The sequence below is a fragment of the Lytechinus pictus genome, chromosome 2, assembly GCF_037042905.1.
Source record: "Lytechinus pictus isolate F3 Inbred chromosome 2, Lp3.0, whole genome shotgun sequence".
Taxonomy (NCBI): domain Eukaryota; kingdom Metazoa; phylum Echinodermata; class Echinoidea; order Temnopleuroida; family Toxopneustidae; genus Lytechinus; species Lytechinus pictus.
The window spans coordinates 56,713,474-56,727,267 of NC_087246.1; the positions used below are offsets into that span (position 1 = coordinate 56,713,474).

The 13,794-nt window shown below is 37.4% G+C and overlaps 1 protein-coding gene across 1 annotated transcript; it reads right to left on the bottom strand.

The window, feature by feature from the left end:
- Positions 1–1,805: 1,805 nt before the first annotated feature.
- LOC135153161 (uncharacterized) lies at positions 1,806–10,328 on the bottom strand. Its single transcript, XM_064095232.1, has 2 exons — positions 10,240–10,328; positions 1,806–5,563 (listed from the first exon to the last, which is right to left on the bottom strand). Exon 2 carries the CDS (start codon positions 5,420–5,422, stop codon positions 4,343–4,345), a length of 1,080 nt encoding a protein of 359 aa, XP_063951302.1. The 5' UTR covers positions 5,423–5,563; positions 10,240–10,328; the 3' UTR covers positions 1,806–4,342.
- Positions 10,329–13,794: the final 3,466 nt, after the last annotated feature.

Consider the following 13,794-nt stretch of genomic DNA (forward strand, 5'->3'; position numbering starts at 1 on the left):
CTCTCTGACCGTGGTTGTTTTGTACAGTATACATTGTAGCTCCACCTTCATAATACTGTATCACCCCTCTAAAAATGTAATCTGTTAGGAAAGTATGACTCAACATCAATGCTATGATAAGGTCTGGGACAGGGATGAAACCAAGCAAGCCAATAACAACATCAATGTGAATGACATGATGGTGTCACTTACATGTACAAACAATACAGGGAAAAGTCAGATAAAAATTGGATACAAGAAACAAATGGAAAGTGTAGGTAGATGTAACATACAATGAGAGAAAAAAAATCAAATTAAAGTTCAAATTAATTGTTCCAACTTGAACTTTTTTTACTTAGGCCTAGCTTATGCACCAAACACCAAGTTGAAGACACGAGGGCCTCCCCTTGACATTCGCCACCTTAATGTGAGCATGGATGAACTACGTTGTTAGAAAGTAACGTCCCTGCTCGCATTCTTGACATGTGTTAACATACTGAGAGGTACATAACACACAGATGGGGCCATCTGTAGGGTCTGTAATCGTTAAGTAGTAGGCCTACCCAACGTGTAGGTTACATGCTCACTCGTTATCGACAAATTGATTGGCCTACACATAGGCTACATATGTACAACACGCCCTTTATACACAAGTATGTAAAATGTACATGTAAGTATACATGTAGGCCTACATGTACAGGTAATGTAAATGTATGTGCTACATTTACATGTAATGTACATGTATGTAACTCCTTCCACAATCTTTGTAAGGGCCAAGTAAAAGAAAGGTCATTTTAAAGAAAGTTTTATACAAAAAAAAAAATCAAAATTTGACGATGACACTTTTTTTTTCATGTATCAAATTGGATGAATTTGGTTGATTTTACCAATAAAAAAAATATATATATATATATTACGGCAAAGTAATGAAAGAAAAGCGCCATGATCCTGCTTTTTCTGCAACACCAGGAAAGGCCTACATGTACAGTGACATGCATCCTACATGTACCTTCACTGTATCACCCATAGTACCATATAGTCGAGAAATGGGGATGCAATATGGAAAAAATGTTGCCAAACTCAAAGGAAAACTGTAGTTGCAAGCAGCCAGAATCCACACTGTAGTGTTGTTCTCTATACTGCGGATGATTGGAAGTGTTTATCACAGGACATATATTTCTAGTCATGTGTATTTACATTGGCTTGATACTCGTAACAGGTACTTTGTCATTATCAATCACTGGCACATCGACAGCTTCATGGGCAGGGGAGTGCTGGCAGACTAATTGATTGCTATATTTGACATTATTCATGTACATGTAGTGTACACAGTACAGCTAGCCTGAATAAAAGAGAAGTGATGTAATGTGCAGGTGTAGTCCAATTTCAAAGATCATTCAATAAGCTCTGCAGATAAGGATGTACATGTACTGTACTTGTAGTCTGGCTGCCAAAAATAGACAAGAAATCATGAGGTACCGGTAACTACATGTAGGTATAATGAACTGTGTGACCGATGAGACATACTGTACTGTAGAGTACATGTACATATCATAGGCTTTAATGACATTTGCTAACAATTTGTGTAATTTTTTACTCATTTTGTAAATTTACCCCAGAAAAATATTGATTTGAATAAATAGAGAAAAATCAAACTAGCACAATGCTGAAAATTTCATTAAAATTGGATGTAAAATAAGAATGTTATGACATTTTAAAGTTTTGCTTATTTTTTTGCAAAACAGTGATATGCACAAATCGGTGACATGCAAATGAGACAGTCAATGATGTCCCTCACTCACTATTTCTTTTGTTTTTTATTGTTTGAATTAAATACAATATTTCATTTTTTACAGATTTGACAATAAGTACCAACTTGACTGAACCATATAGTATTAAACAATGCTAATTCCACATGTTCAGGGAGGAATTAATCATTGTTTCACTGGACATTGGACAATGAGGAGAAAATTAGAATATTTCATATTTCATATAATAAAATTCAAAAGAGATAGTGAGTGGATGATGTCACCACTCACCAGTCTCCTCATTTGCTTACGGATTTCTTTTTATTCAAATCATCTCTTTTTTGGGGGGGGGTGGACTTGTTCTTTAAATAAATCTGTTCTTAAGACCCATCTCTATTTCAAAAATAAAGATTGCATGATGCATACTGCAGTTGAATACAATCTGTTTTCATTCATTTTGTATTCAAGGTCTATTGTATAATTATGTAAAGCGCAAATGGAGTCTGCCTGATTGTTAAATAGTCAATGAACACAGTTTATTACGATACATGTAGAAATATTAGGCATTTGAGGGAATTATTTTGCTCATCCAGTTTGATTAGCACTTTGGGTCAAATTAATTAGCAAATCTCACAACTTTACAATCCTAAATCTGCTACAGACTTTAAATAATGTGGAGCAAATTGTGATGCGATACCAGGAAGATTATTCCCTGCATTCCATGCACAATCATGAGGGCTCTGTGTCAACTTGTATCAATGCTAAAATTACCCCAAAAAATTACTCCAAAACTGGAAAATAATTTCCCATTCATAACAAAAGGAGACACAGGAGGAAACTGATAACCTGATTATAATACATTTGTAGTCCACACAGTACCAGGCAGTGTCATTTTCTCTCTTGGGAATGCACACGAATAGTATGTAAATACACTCTAGAGACAAAAACTCTTGAGTATTAATTAAAAGCTCTATAGCATTTTGAGATGTATGATGGAATCTACGGTGTATGCTGCAATTGGTATTTGATAACATACTGTAGTTATTGAGAAGATGAAAATTGACAAATATAATTTTAGAAATTTCCTTGAACAGTGGACATGTATGTAATTTATCATAATCTGTCCATAAAACAACAACAGCATTCTATCTTGGAAAATTGCATCCATTCACAGATCTCTGACATTTGGTTTCCTCATAGATGACTTTACCATACACACCACAGAGTAATTGTGGCAAATTGATTTCATTGGATCTAGACACTCGAAAGTACCATCTGGAACTTAAAGGAATAATCCGGTACTAAATCATGCACATTGTGTACTTCAAAATAGCAGCAGTGCTGACTTTAAAAACTATTAAAGGTCAAGTCCACCCCAGAAAAATGTTGATTTGAAGAAATAGAGAAAAATCAAACAAGCATAACGCTGAAAATTTCATCACAATTGGATGTAAGATAAGAAAGTTATGACATCTTAAGTTTCGCTTATTTTTCACAAAACAGTGATATGCACAATTCAGTGACAAGCAAATGAGACAGTCGATGATGTCTTCCACTCACTATTTCTTTTGTTTTTTATTGTTTGAATTATACAATATTTCTCTTTTTTTTGCAGATTTGACAATAAGGACCAACTAGACTGAACCATATAGTATTAAGCAATGCTAATTCCACATGTTCAGGGAGGAATTAATAGTTGTTTCACTTGACAATAAGGAGAAAATTAGAATATGTAATATTTCATATAATAAAATACAAAAGAAATAGTGAGTGGATGACATCATCAGTCTCATTTACATACCGACCAGGATGTGCATATAACTGTTTGGTGAAATTAAGCAAAACTTTAAAATGTCATAACTTTCTTATTTTACATCCGATTTTGATGAAATTTTCAGCGTTATGCTTGTTGGATTTTTCTCTTTTTATTCAATTCAATTTTTTGTTGGGGTGGACTTGTCCTTTAAATTATTTATAATTATTCACAAAAAACACCATTCATATGATCATTTGACCTACATGTAAGATTGTGCAAAACAATATTAGTGATACCTGATTACCCTTTTGTCCTTGTTGCATGAACAAGATCCATTAACTATCAATTCATGTCTGATTGCAATTCAACAATACCCCCAACATTGCCAAAGTTCATTGACCTTAATACTTGTACATGTAAATGACCTTTGGCCATGGTCATGATCTGAAACTGACACAGGATGTTCAATAATACTTTATTACTCTTAGGGTGTGTTTATGCTTCCACTGCGTAGACAGAATCAGCGTTTGCAAACGTTGTTTCAAAATGAAATCTTTGGAACAAGTGGGCTTGTGTGGAAACAGAAAAATCAAAGAATAAGATCAAAGAAAGTTTGAGGAAAAAATCAGACTAATAATGAGAAAGTTATGAGCATTTGAATACCGGTAATGCGATCATTAATGCTACGGAGATCCTTGACTACTTGACTACTCTTATGTCTAAGTTTCATGAACTATTTTCAAATACTTTTTGATTTAAGATGACATTTCAAAAACTTAACCGTGGTTGAGAAATTTAATGTTGACGACGCTGCCGTCACCGCCATCTCCGCCGCCACCATCAGAAAAGCGGCGCAGGCCTATAGTCTCACTCTGCCATGCATGCGAGACAAAGATGGTAAATATTTACTTTTTGGAAGACAGAATTTCATGAGCTTACCTGAATCAGAAGCATTTGTAATCACCACATTCACTATTTCCTGAGGAGTGGCGTTAGATTCATAATTTATGGTTTCCAACAGCCTTATTTCTCCAGACATCTCATCGATGGAGAACTTCTCATTGGCAGGAGATCCCATGGCATAACGCAGATCAGTACCGACTACGGTTATGGTGTGGACGACAGCATCCACTTCTGTGGACTCTGAAAGATTTACAGATTTTCCAGGAAGGATATCACGCTGGACACGAACATGGACCAATTCCACAGGCTCATCAGGAGGAAACAACATATCATTCCCATACGCATGAAACTGGTTGGTTGACTCCTTCACTAAGGGTGGTACCTGGTTGTTCACTGTGACTACATCAATAAGAAGCTCTGCGGTAGCTTTGGAAAGATCTGGATCTGAAGCTACCATTTCCAGATGAAATTGTGAAGTTATATCCATGTCGACAGGAGCTTTGGTGAAGATGTGAACTCTGCCTTCAGGGCCGACTTCAAGCCTGAAATCATCACTATCCTCTCCAGCTAGCTGGTATGATATAGGTTTTGTGGACTTCACCTGGAGATCATCCAGGCCCACAACTTCTTGGTTTGCTTCATCACTCTCGAGGACATATCCTCTATAAGACTTCTTTAAAAACTCAAGAGAAGAGTCCTCAACATATATATTCATGAGGTCGTCCCATGATCGATCTCTTAGTGTGTGTCTAATTTTGAGAGCAATGTCACTATTCGCCAGGTGCTTCAAGGAGTTCTTGACTTCCAAAGCACCATTTTCAGCTATCTGGAACAGATTGTGAATATCTGAGTCTGAAAGAAGTTCTGAACTTTGCCCTTCTTTCTTTACTTCAGTCACTCTGAATCCTGGCAAGGCATTAGAAGGCACATTGATCTTAGGCAAAGTGAGGCCAATTGTTAGTTGTAATGTTGCTAATAGAAATATTGCAGATAAACACATACAATGTGTCATATTCCACCTGAACTTCACAGCCATTGTTCTTCTTTCCCCAATCTGGACAATCGTCTGAAACTTTCCTTTACTTGAAAAATCCCATTGACGACAAAAATTGCACAACAGTTGTCCTTTAATCCTACATGTGGTTCATGGCTGACACCTCACTCCTTTTGATTTTATCTGCAATTATTAGAAGGAAAAATAGAAAAAATATCATATTATTTGAATTCACATACTTCCAAGGTCAGAAACTACTGTACATGTACATGTACATGCAGACTACACATGTATTGCTATTCAAATATTAATATACCATAATGCATTCGACTCTACATGTAGCTGGCTAATAAATTGTCAAAGAGAGAGTGCTATTTTTATTATTTAACCCAGGGTTAACCCTATTCTAAACTAGAATTTAAAACTTCACTGTACACTTCTATGGAATTTGCTGGCTTTACAGTTAACAAATCCTAATATTTCTTCCATACTCGTGGCAATATACATTGTACATGTAATTCATGAAAAATTTATAAATTTTTTGTATTTTCCTATTCTTCCAATTTCATGACTCAATTAATTCTTTGGCAACTTTTTGCAGAAGAATAAGAATAATTTTCATTTGGTGAATGAGTTCACAACTGGCACTCAATAAAAGCATGGACCTACTACAAAGTGTGATCAAAGTTAACCCATTTTAAACTAAACTATGGCTATCAGAATACCACCTATGTAGTTTATAGGGGAATCCAACCTTGGTCATAAATTGTGTGACTGTGTGAGAGAGCAAACAAAAAAGGAAAAAGAAAAACAGGATGTTGAGACTGAGAGTTTAAAATAAATAGTGAAACAATAAGAAAATTATGATTGTTTTAATTTTAAAAAATCATAGCTTCTCAACAGGCATCAGGAGCTGCATACAAGCGTATCTGAACGATTCTAGTAAAAAGATATGCAACGACCACAAACTTTACACATGTGATAAAATTATATTCTTTAAAAATTCCCGATTCCAAACGGTGGAAAATAATAAATTGAATCTCCGAATTGTGTGTAAAGTGAATGGGTGCGCAGACATGCATGGGCCCTGGCCTGGGGCACCATTGTTTTGTCATGAAAATGACTGGCCAGGGTATTTTCCAAGAAAATCATATCATCTAGATTTCTAGATCTATTTCTTTCTCAGATTTGTATGAGATTTTGGCACACTTTCTCATAAGAATACCGTATATATACATGTAAGGAACATTATCAACTATTTTTTTTGTGAAGTAAAAAAAACATGTAACTGTTGGAGCCTACAAAAAAAGAAATTAGGTTAGGCCTATTTAGGCCTGTAATCTGTATATGTACTAAGTTAGTAGTACAACATTAAATCTTAAAGTTGAATTAAGAAGGGGGTGAGTTTCCATAAATATAGGTTCTACATACAATATATAGTATATATAAGTTGTTCAAACACATAGCATGTCACAATAATCCTCTGCCTTCTCGATATTTTGCTTTGAAAGTCTATGAAATTAGCCACCTGTCAGAGCCCGAGAGACGAGTGTACAGAAAAGTCACTCGGAGTGTGACGTCACCGGGGGGAATTTAGTATAAGAGGTGCCTGAATGTCATACAGAAATGCTATGCAGAGAGAGAAAGATATTTTACAAATTTTTTTCAAAGCAACTCAAATCAAACAAATAGGACTGATATGTACAAATCTTTACTTTCCCTGTATAAAAAACAGTATGAATAACCACCATGAACTCTTCAATCATGATGTAAGATAGCAAACAGTGAGTTATTGAATGATATTTTCACTATTTCTCATTTATTTTATCACGATGTTCAATCAAGTGAGTAGCTGGAAAGTAATTCCGGCGGCTAGCTCAGCGCGCGCTGAACGCATAATACTAGTACACACAACACCCAGGCATTGAGTGTACTGTTATGGTCTGGTATGTCGACTTAGTTCATGGCCGTGCAGCGATCCCCTGGCGTTTTTTCTTCTTTTCTTTTGTCTTTGACTCCACTTTTATATCCTCTGGATCATTTCCACTCATAGCTCATTCCACAGAACAATCTTGAACCAAACGTATAGTATTCTTTCTCGGCCTTCTGAGTTGTTTTCTATATTTAATTACGCTAGGGGTCACCGTCACACATACAAACGCAATTCGGAAGTGAGTTGAAGACAGAAAGATATATAGTAATTAGTATACATCTCTATGGTTGAAGACAACAAGAACGGTACGGTAGCTCGACAGCTAGCTGCGCCGGAGCGGGCGGCCGGTCGGCACAAAGCAATTCCGCAACCAACTGTGTTTTTTTGCAAGAGCCGCGTCACACGCGGATAAATATGTCATAATAACACGTCTGCTACGTTATCGACTGGTGAGAAGATCTCGATCAAATTTCATATTATTCACCTTGAAATTATTCCTTTAGGGTCTATGGTATCATTCTGAGGGAATTCACATATTTGGAATAATAGTACGGCCACAAATATTTTAATCATTTCCTCTTTGCAAGTTCTATGGCTCGCAGATACAACTTCAACTGCAGTTATCCATAGTAGTACACAAAACGGCACTGCCTTGTTTACTAAACCGGGACCGAATACCCCCCGGTGACGTCACACTCAAAGAACACCCGTCTCGGTAGGCATTGCAGGAGCGAACTCAGGGAAAATGGGTAGGGATAAATCGTTGAAATTCACTATTTTGAAAAAAGAAAATGGGGGGTCGAATCACCTATTAGTGTTTGGGGGGTTGTAAGGTTGCTATTAATGTAAATATCTCAATATTTGGAATCGTCTTCTTAATTCAACTTTAAGACAAAACTTATATAGTCAGATAGTATGCGCAGACATGGCATGGGGCCTTCGGGCTGCTGTAGTAGGCAGGTAGAAGCCCCCCTTCATACCACAAATAAAAATACCAAGTTATCTTAAAGCCGGAGCCTTGGATTTATTTTAGAGGTGACTTTAACTTAGATTAACCCAGCCCCAGGGAGATCGGCCCGCTTCGCGGGCCGGAGCCCCGGACTCGGAGCCAAGGACCCTAAAAAAAAGGATAAGTTAGACCTCTCTCGCGTTCATTCTCGGTATCGATCAGCCATTTAGTTTTCAATTTTGACAGAAGGAGAACGAACGAGACAGAACTTTTCCTTTTTTTGAGGGTCCAGTGTGTGCCTCGATGTCAGGATTCTGTGTCTCACAATAGACCTTCATCCATATCCCGTAAGGACTAAGGTCACTATTAGTCACTAGTATTCAACCCGTTTGGAGAGTTTCCTCAAATATATAGAAATATGGAATTTACCTTAATTTCAGACCTGTCTTATTTCCAAGAGTAAATGCTGGTTATTCTTTTTGCGTTATTTTTTTCTTCAACCCGTCGACTGTGTGCGCGGGCGATCAAATTATACGGCGATGGTTTTTGGCACTAGTATTCAACCCGATGGCAGTACTAGTAAGTATTCAACCTAGTGATGAAAGATGGCCCTGTCTCTGCAATCTGCCCTTGTCCCATCCGACTATGGACTAGACCATTTGAGATGAGACCAAACATGGAATTAGTCAAAGCCAGAGACTTACATAGTCATAGATCTAGTACTCATCTAGATCTAGTTTAGCAATCTAAACCAATTTGAGATTCGCTATCTATCATCACTATGTCTATGACTAATACTTTAATAGTGCAATTCAGTGCAAAAGGTCATCGCCGCATAATTCGATCCTCCGCACATACGGTACAGTCGACAGATTGATAAAGAAAATAGTAAATACTGACAACAGATAACCCTGGAAATAACAAAGCCCGGCTTTGACAAAGGTATGAAATTAAGATAAATTCCCTATTTCTAAATATTTATAATTTGGGGGAGTTTGTCAAAATCTTTGAATCATGCCGGGTTGAATAGTGCCCATACCACAGGTAATCGAGGTAATGCTATAATATTTTCCCCTTTTATTTTGAGTGCTATTATTACTATATTGCGACCCCATTCCACCCCATTTTGGAGAGCATAAGTCCGCGTCGTATCACCATGATTACATGGACGTGTCCTCGGCTCCGGCCCGCAAAGCGGGCCGGAGCTCCCTGGGTTAACTTATGAATATGAAATTGTCGATGTACCGCCAGCTCGCCAGGCCCTAGACCAAAAGCTTCGGTCTCTGATATGTTGGTTGTTCAGCTGAACTCCGTTGGCTTCACTCACCAAATACAGAGACCGAAGTTCTAGCGCGATCTGTACAGGGGACTCAATGGCCATATGTTTATGTGTATTAAGTTCTGATAAAACGGGGCAGTGAAGTTGCGCGACAGCCGAGGTAAGTCACTGTTTTTGTTCCTTTTAACTTGATTTTCCCCGTTTTTTGGCAATTAATGCCAAGAGGGAATATTAATTTGCATTTCAGTAGGGTCCTAGCGTTAATTTTCAAAAGTTTGATTCATTAAAGACAAAAATTGAAGAGCCCCGACGGGGGGATTTTGCATTGTAAGTCCCCTAATGGTGGCTGCACGATAGCGAGCCGTCTGTGTATGAGGAGAAATTTAAAAAATAAGAAAATGTTAAAAAAACTCCTCGAAACAGACGGCTGCCAGCTGTCTAGCCAGGCCCACACTCAGCTCAGCTGAGCTGAGGCTGAGCGTCAGCCACCAACAAGCGGACGTCGCACATGTAATGAGCGAGAAGTTCTAGCTGCTGAAGCCGAAGGCTGTGAAGCTGCCGAGCGATTTGCAGTTCTTGAAGTTGAAACTGCACTAATCATACGTTTACTACCTCCATATTCACATAAATAAACAAATCAATATGTTCAATACTAAATGTTGACGCTCTTTCAATTAAAATATCTGAGAAAAACTTACCTATTTAGATTTCTTGCTATAATACCGGTATGTATTCCAAACAATGTTCCTAGTCACTATCGCGTCGAAATTAACGGCAAATTGATGCGTACGTCGCGCGCGCTCGCGTCGTACGTACGCACGTACGCGTACAAATTCCGAAGTAAAAAGTCACACATTAATGATATGATTCAGGGATGTTGTTTTGCCGTTCCATTCACCAATTTTACACCCTGAGACATACGGGGAACTTCAGTTCAAGCCCGGGAGTTCAAGTCAAGTCAAATCTAGCAGTTGCACTTAATACAGCATTAGTACATACAATTCAATTGTGGAGAATATTTACTAAACTGCGAACTTGAACAAAAAACATTTTTATGGACATGATCCTTAATAGCGGTACTTTCTTATTCTTATGCAAGGCTTTTTCGTTTTGGAAGTTAACGTTCAAACAATCACAGTGAATCCAATTGTTTGATTATATTGATATATAAACAAACATCATTAGTCATTTAGAGAAACAGACTACCATTTCATTTGATTGCGTAGCTGTGATTTTGTAAATGAATTCATGATTGTTATCTGATCACTGGGTGGGAGGGGTTTCCCCAACAATTATGACATCATCCACCTGTAAACGACGATGTGGGAGGAGTCATGATAGTACCAGGAAGTACGACTCTTCCGGATTGGGAACTCGCCCCCCCCCCCCTCCCTCCACACGAAATGCAAATTTATGTTTTTACATATAATTTCTCTCTCTTTTTGTTTTGTTTTGTCTGTGTGACTTGTGTCATGACAAAACCCCAACGGGAAAATCTCGTTTTACCCTCATGCACACAATTCAGTGGAAAATTTTGTATAGGCCTCTATTTCTTTACATGGCTTAATTTATTTCGTTGTAAGTCCATCCCACTGGGCATTTTACCTGACATTACCCGGGTTGTAACAGGTAATAACATGGATATTACTACGGTAACAACAGTGGGTAATAACAGGGAAATAGTAGACCAATCCTTCCCTCTTATTACCTGGACCTGATATTACTCCATTTACCCAATATTTCTCAGTATGATGTAACTACTATTTCCAGCATTTTAATGATATCACCACCTCATATTACTCTGTTTACCCAATATTACCCAATTAATGTCGGCTCATTAAAAAAACAATTAGTGTCATTAGGGTCATTGAAGCACATTTTTACAACTCCATACTCTAAGCCATATCATCTTATCCTATCCTAAAATCCTACATCCTAATCCTAATCCTATCCTACACCTATCCACCAAACCCTGTCATTTACTTCTATATATTGAGCGAGTTTACAACACTTGACAAATTATGGTTAACAACCCTAAAACATTTTTCTAAAATTAATGTCATGATTATGACTAATATGATATATAAACTACACATTTTTCTGAAAATTTTCTGGGTGGAATAATTGCATAAACATAAACACATTAATTATTACAGCTATATTAGCTAAAATTTTGGCCATTTATTGTAGTAATGAATATTCATGAGTAACTAATATTCCCAGCATTTTCCTGATATTACCATCTGATATTACTCCATTTACCCAATATTAATGGGTTCCGCATGGGTTGGAGGTCTCGTTTCCATCTGAGTCCTATCTGGGCACCATGTGGGTTCAAGTATATGTTTTCATCTGGGTTCCATGTGGGCCCATATGGGACCCAGATATCCCAGATAAGAACCGTATGTGATCCAGTTACTTTGCTGTCTGGGAATGGAAGCGTTTCAACATTACCCATTACCCCTTATCAACCTGTTTGTAACTGGGTAAAATGTTGGTTTCATCAGGGTGATAACAGTAATTTTTTGGACTTTGAAAATTTCGCTGGGATTGCTGTAAGATTGCTCTTATTACTAAAGTTTGCAATGTTATAACCAATCAAAGTCATTCAACATTACCCTTATTACCCCTCCTCACCCTGTTGTAACTAGGTAAATGTAGGTTTCATCAGGGTGATAACAGTAACAGGTATCAACAGGAATTATAATTTCGGTAATAACATGGTAATAACGGTAATATTTGGTGTTACTCAAATTTCCGGGTGATATTACCGGTAATAACCGGTAAAATTGGTAATCGATAACAAATTGCCCAGTGGGATGATAACCAAAGGCTTTTTGCACAAATACTTTGTCATTCATAATAGATCACAAGGTGGACGAAAGGTAATTCCATATTAACAATAGTATAAAAGTTTTTTAAAAATGTAGAATTTACAAAATAAACTTCTCGCCATTCTTCACCAATTTGATGCGGAAAATGCAAACTAGATTTTATTTAATAAAGTTTCATTGGAATGGCTCAACTCCTATTATCCCCCCCCCCCCGGGGGGGGGGCACTTACATTGACGAGTGGATACCATGCGCGACCAAAAAAAAAACGTAAAAAAGATGTCTTTTTCAAGATAGGGCACGTTACATACGTAACGTGATAAGGGTGTCAAAAACACAACAAATATTGAAAAAAGGGTATCTATTTCGCTCGGAAAAATATACGTGTTTCGTTTCAAATATGCGGGGATGATAAAACAAATTCAAAATGTTTTATAAAGGATGTCCTTTTTGCCCCAACACGTATTTAGAGTCCGATTTGCGCGAGGTGTGGAAGGTGGGGCGTAAAGGTAAAACCGACGACCGACGGACGCGTGACATAACAATAAAATATCTCTGTACTTGTTTAGGGGTTCATTTCAGGGAATACTTGCTAAGAGTATCGTTTTGTTTCCAATACTTGTTAAGGGATGCATTTTTAGAGTATGGAAAATACATCGCTGTACTTGTGGCTCATTCTGGGAATACTTGCCAATAGTATTTGTTTCCAATACTTGTTAATGGTAGGGTTTCACCCCTGGTTTCACACGCCAATACTTGTTAAGGGGTGCATTTTCAGAATATGGAAAATACGTATAGGGTGCTTTTCAAGACCCCGTGGTCGCGCATGGTATCCACTCGTCAATGGAAGTGGCCCCTCCGGGTATTTCCCCTATAACGACAATGTCGATCGGTACTGTGACACCAGATTATTTTTATCATTATGACTTATGAGGATGGGGTATAGTGTTTCGGGGAGGGCCGGATCTAATGGGTATGCATCGAACGGATCGAGATGGGAGGAACGCTGCAAGTGGAGAGGTGCTTTTCTTTAAAAGAAAAATTTCAAAAATTCAGTTAACAATAACATCAACGCCTTGGTGAGTTGAAACATGATAAACAGCAGAAATTTGAAAAAAAAATAAATTAGAGATTAGATTAACATTATATACTTGTGTTTATTTATGGTGAAAAGGTCATGGGTGTATATCATGGGTGATGATGTATATCAATTCGTGTTAATCAGGTGGAAAATTGTAGGCTTTGATGATTATGTTTCATAATTCAGTATTCATATATCAGTTTTTGAAAACTGTTGTTCCCATCTAGTTGTGTATGGAAAAAATACGTAAGTTTATAAGAAATGAAAAGAATGAATACCCAAAATACAATACGGAAGATGTTAATCATCGTGGTGGTTGAAATAGAGATATGTTGCCACT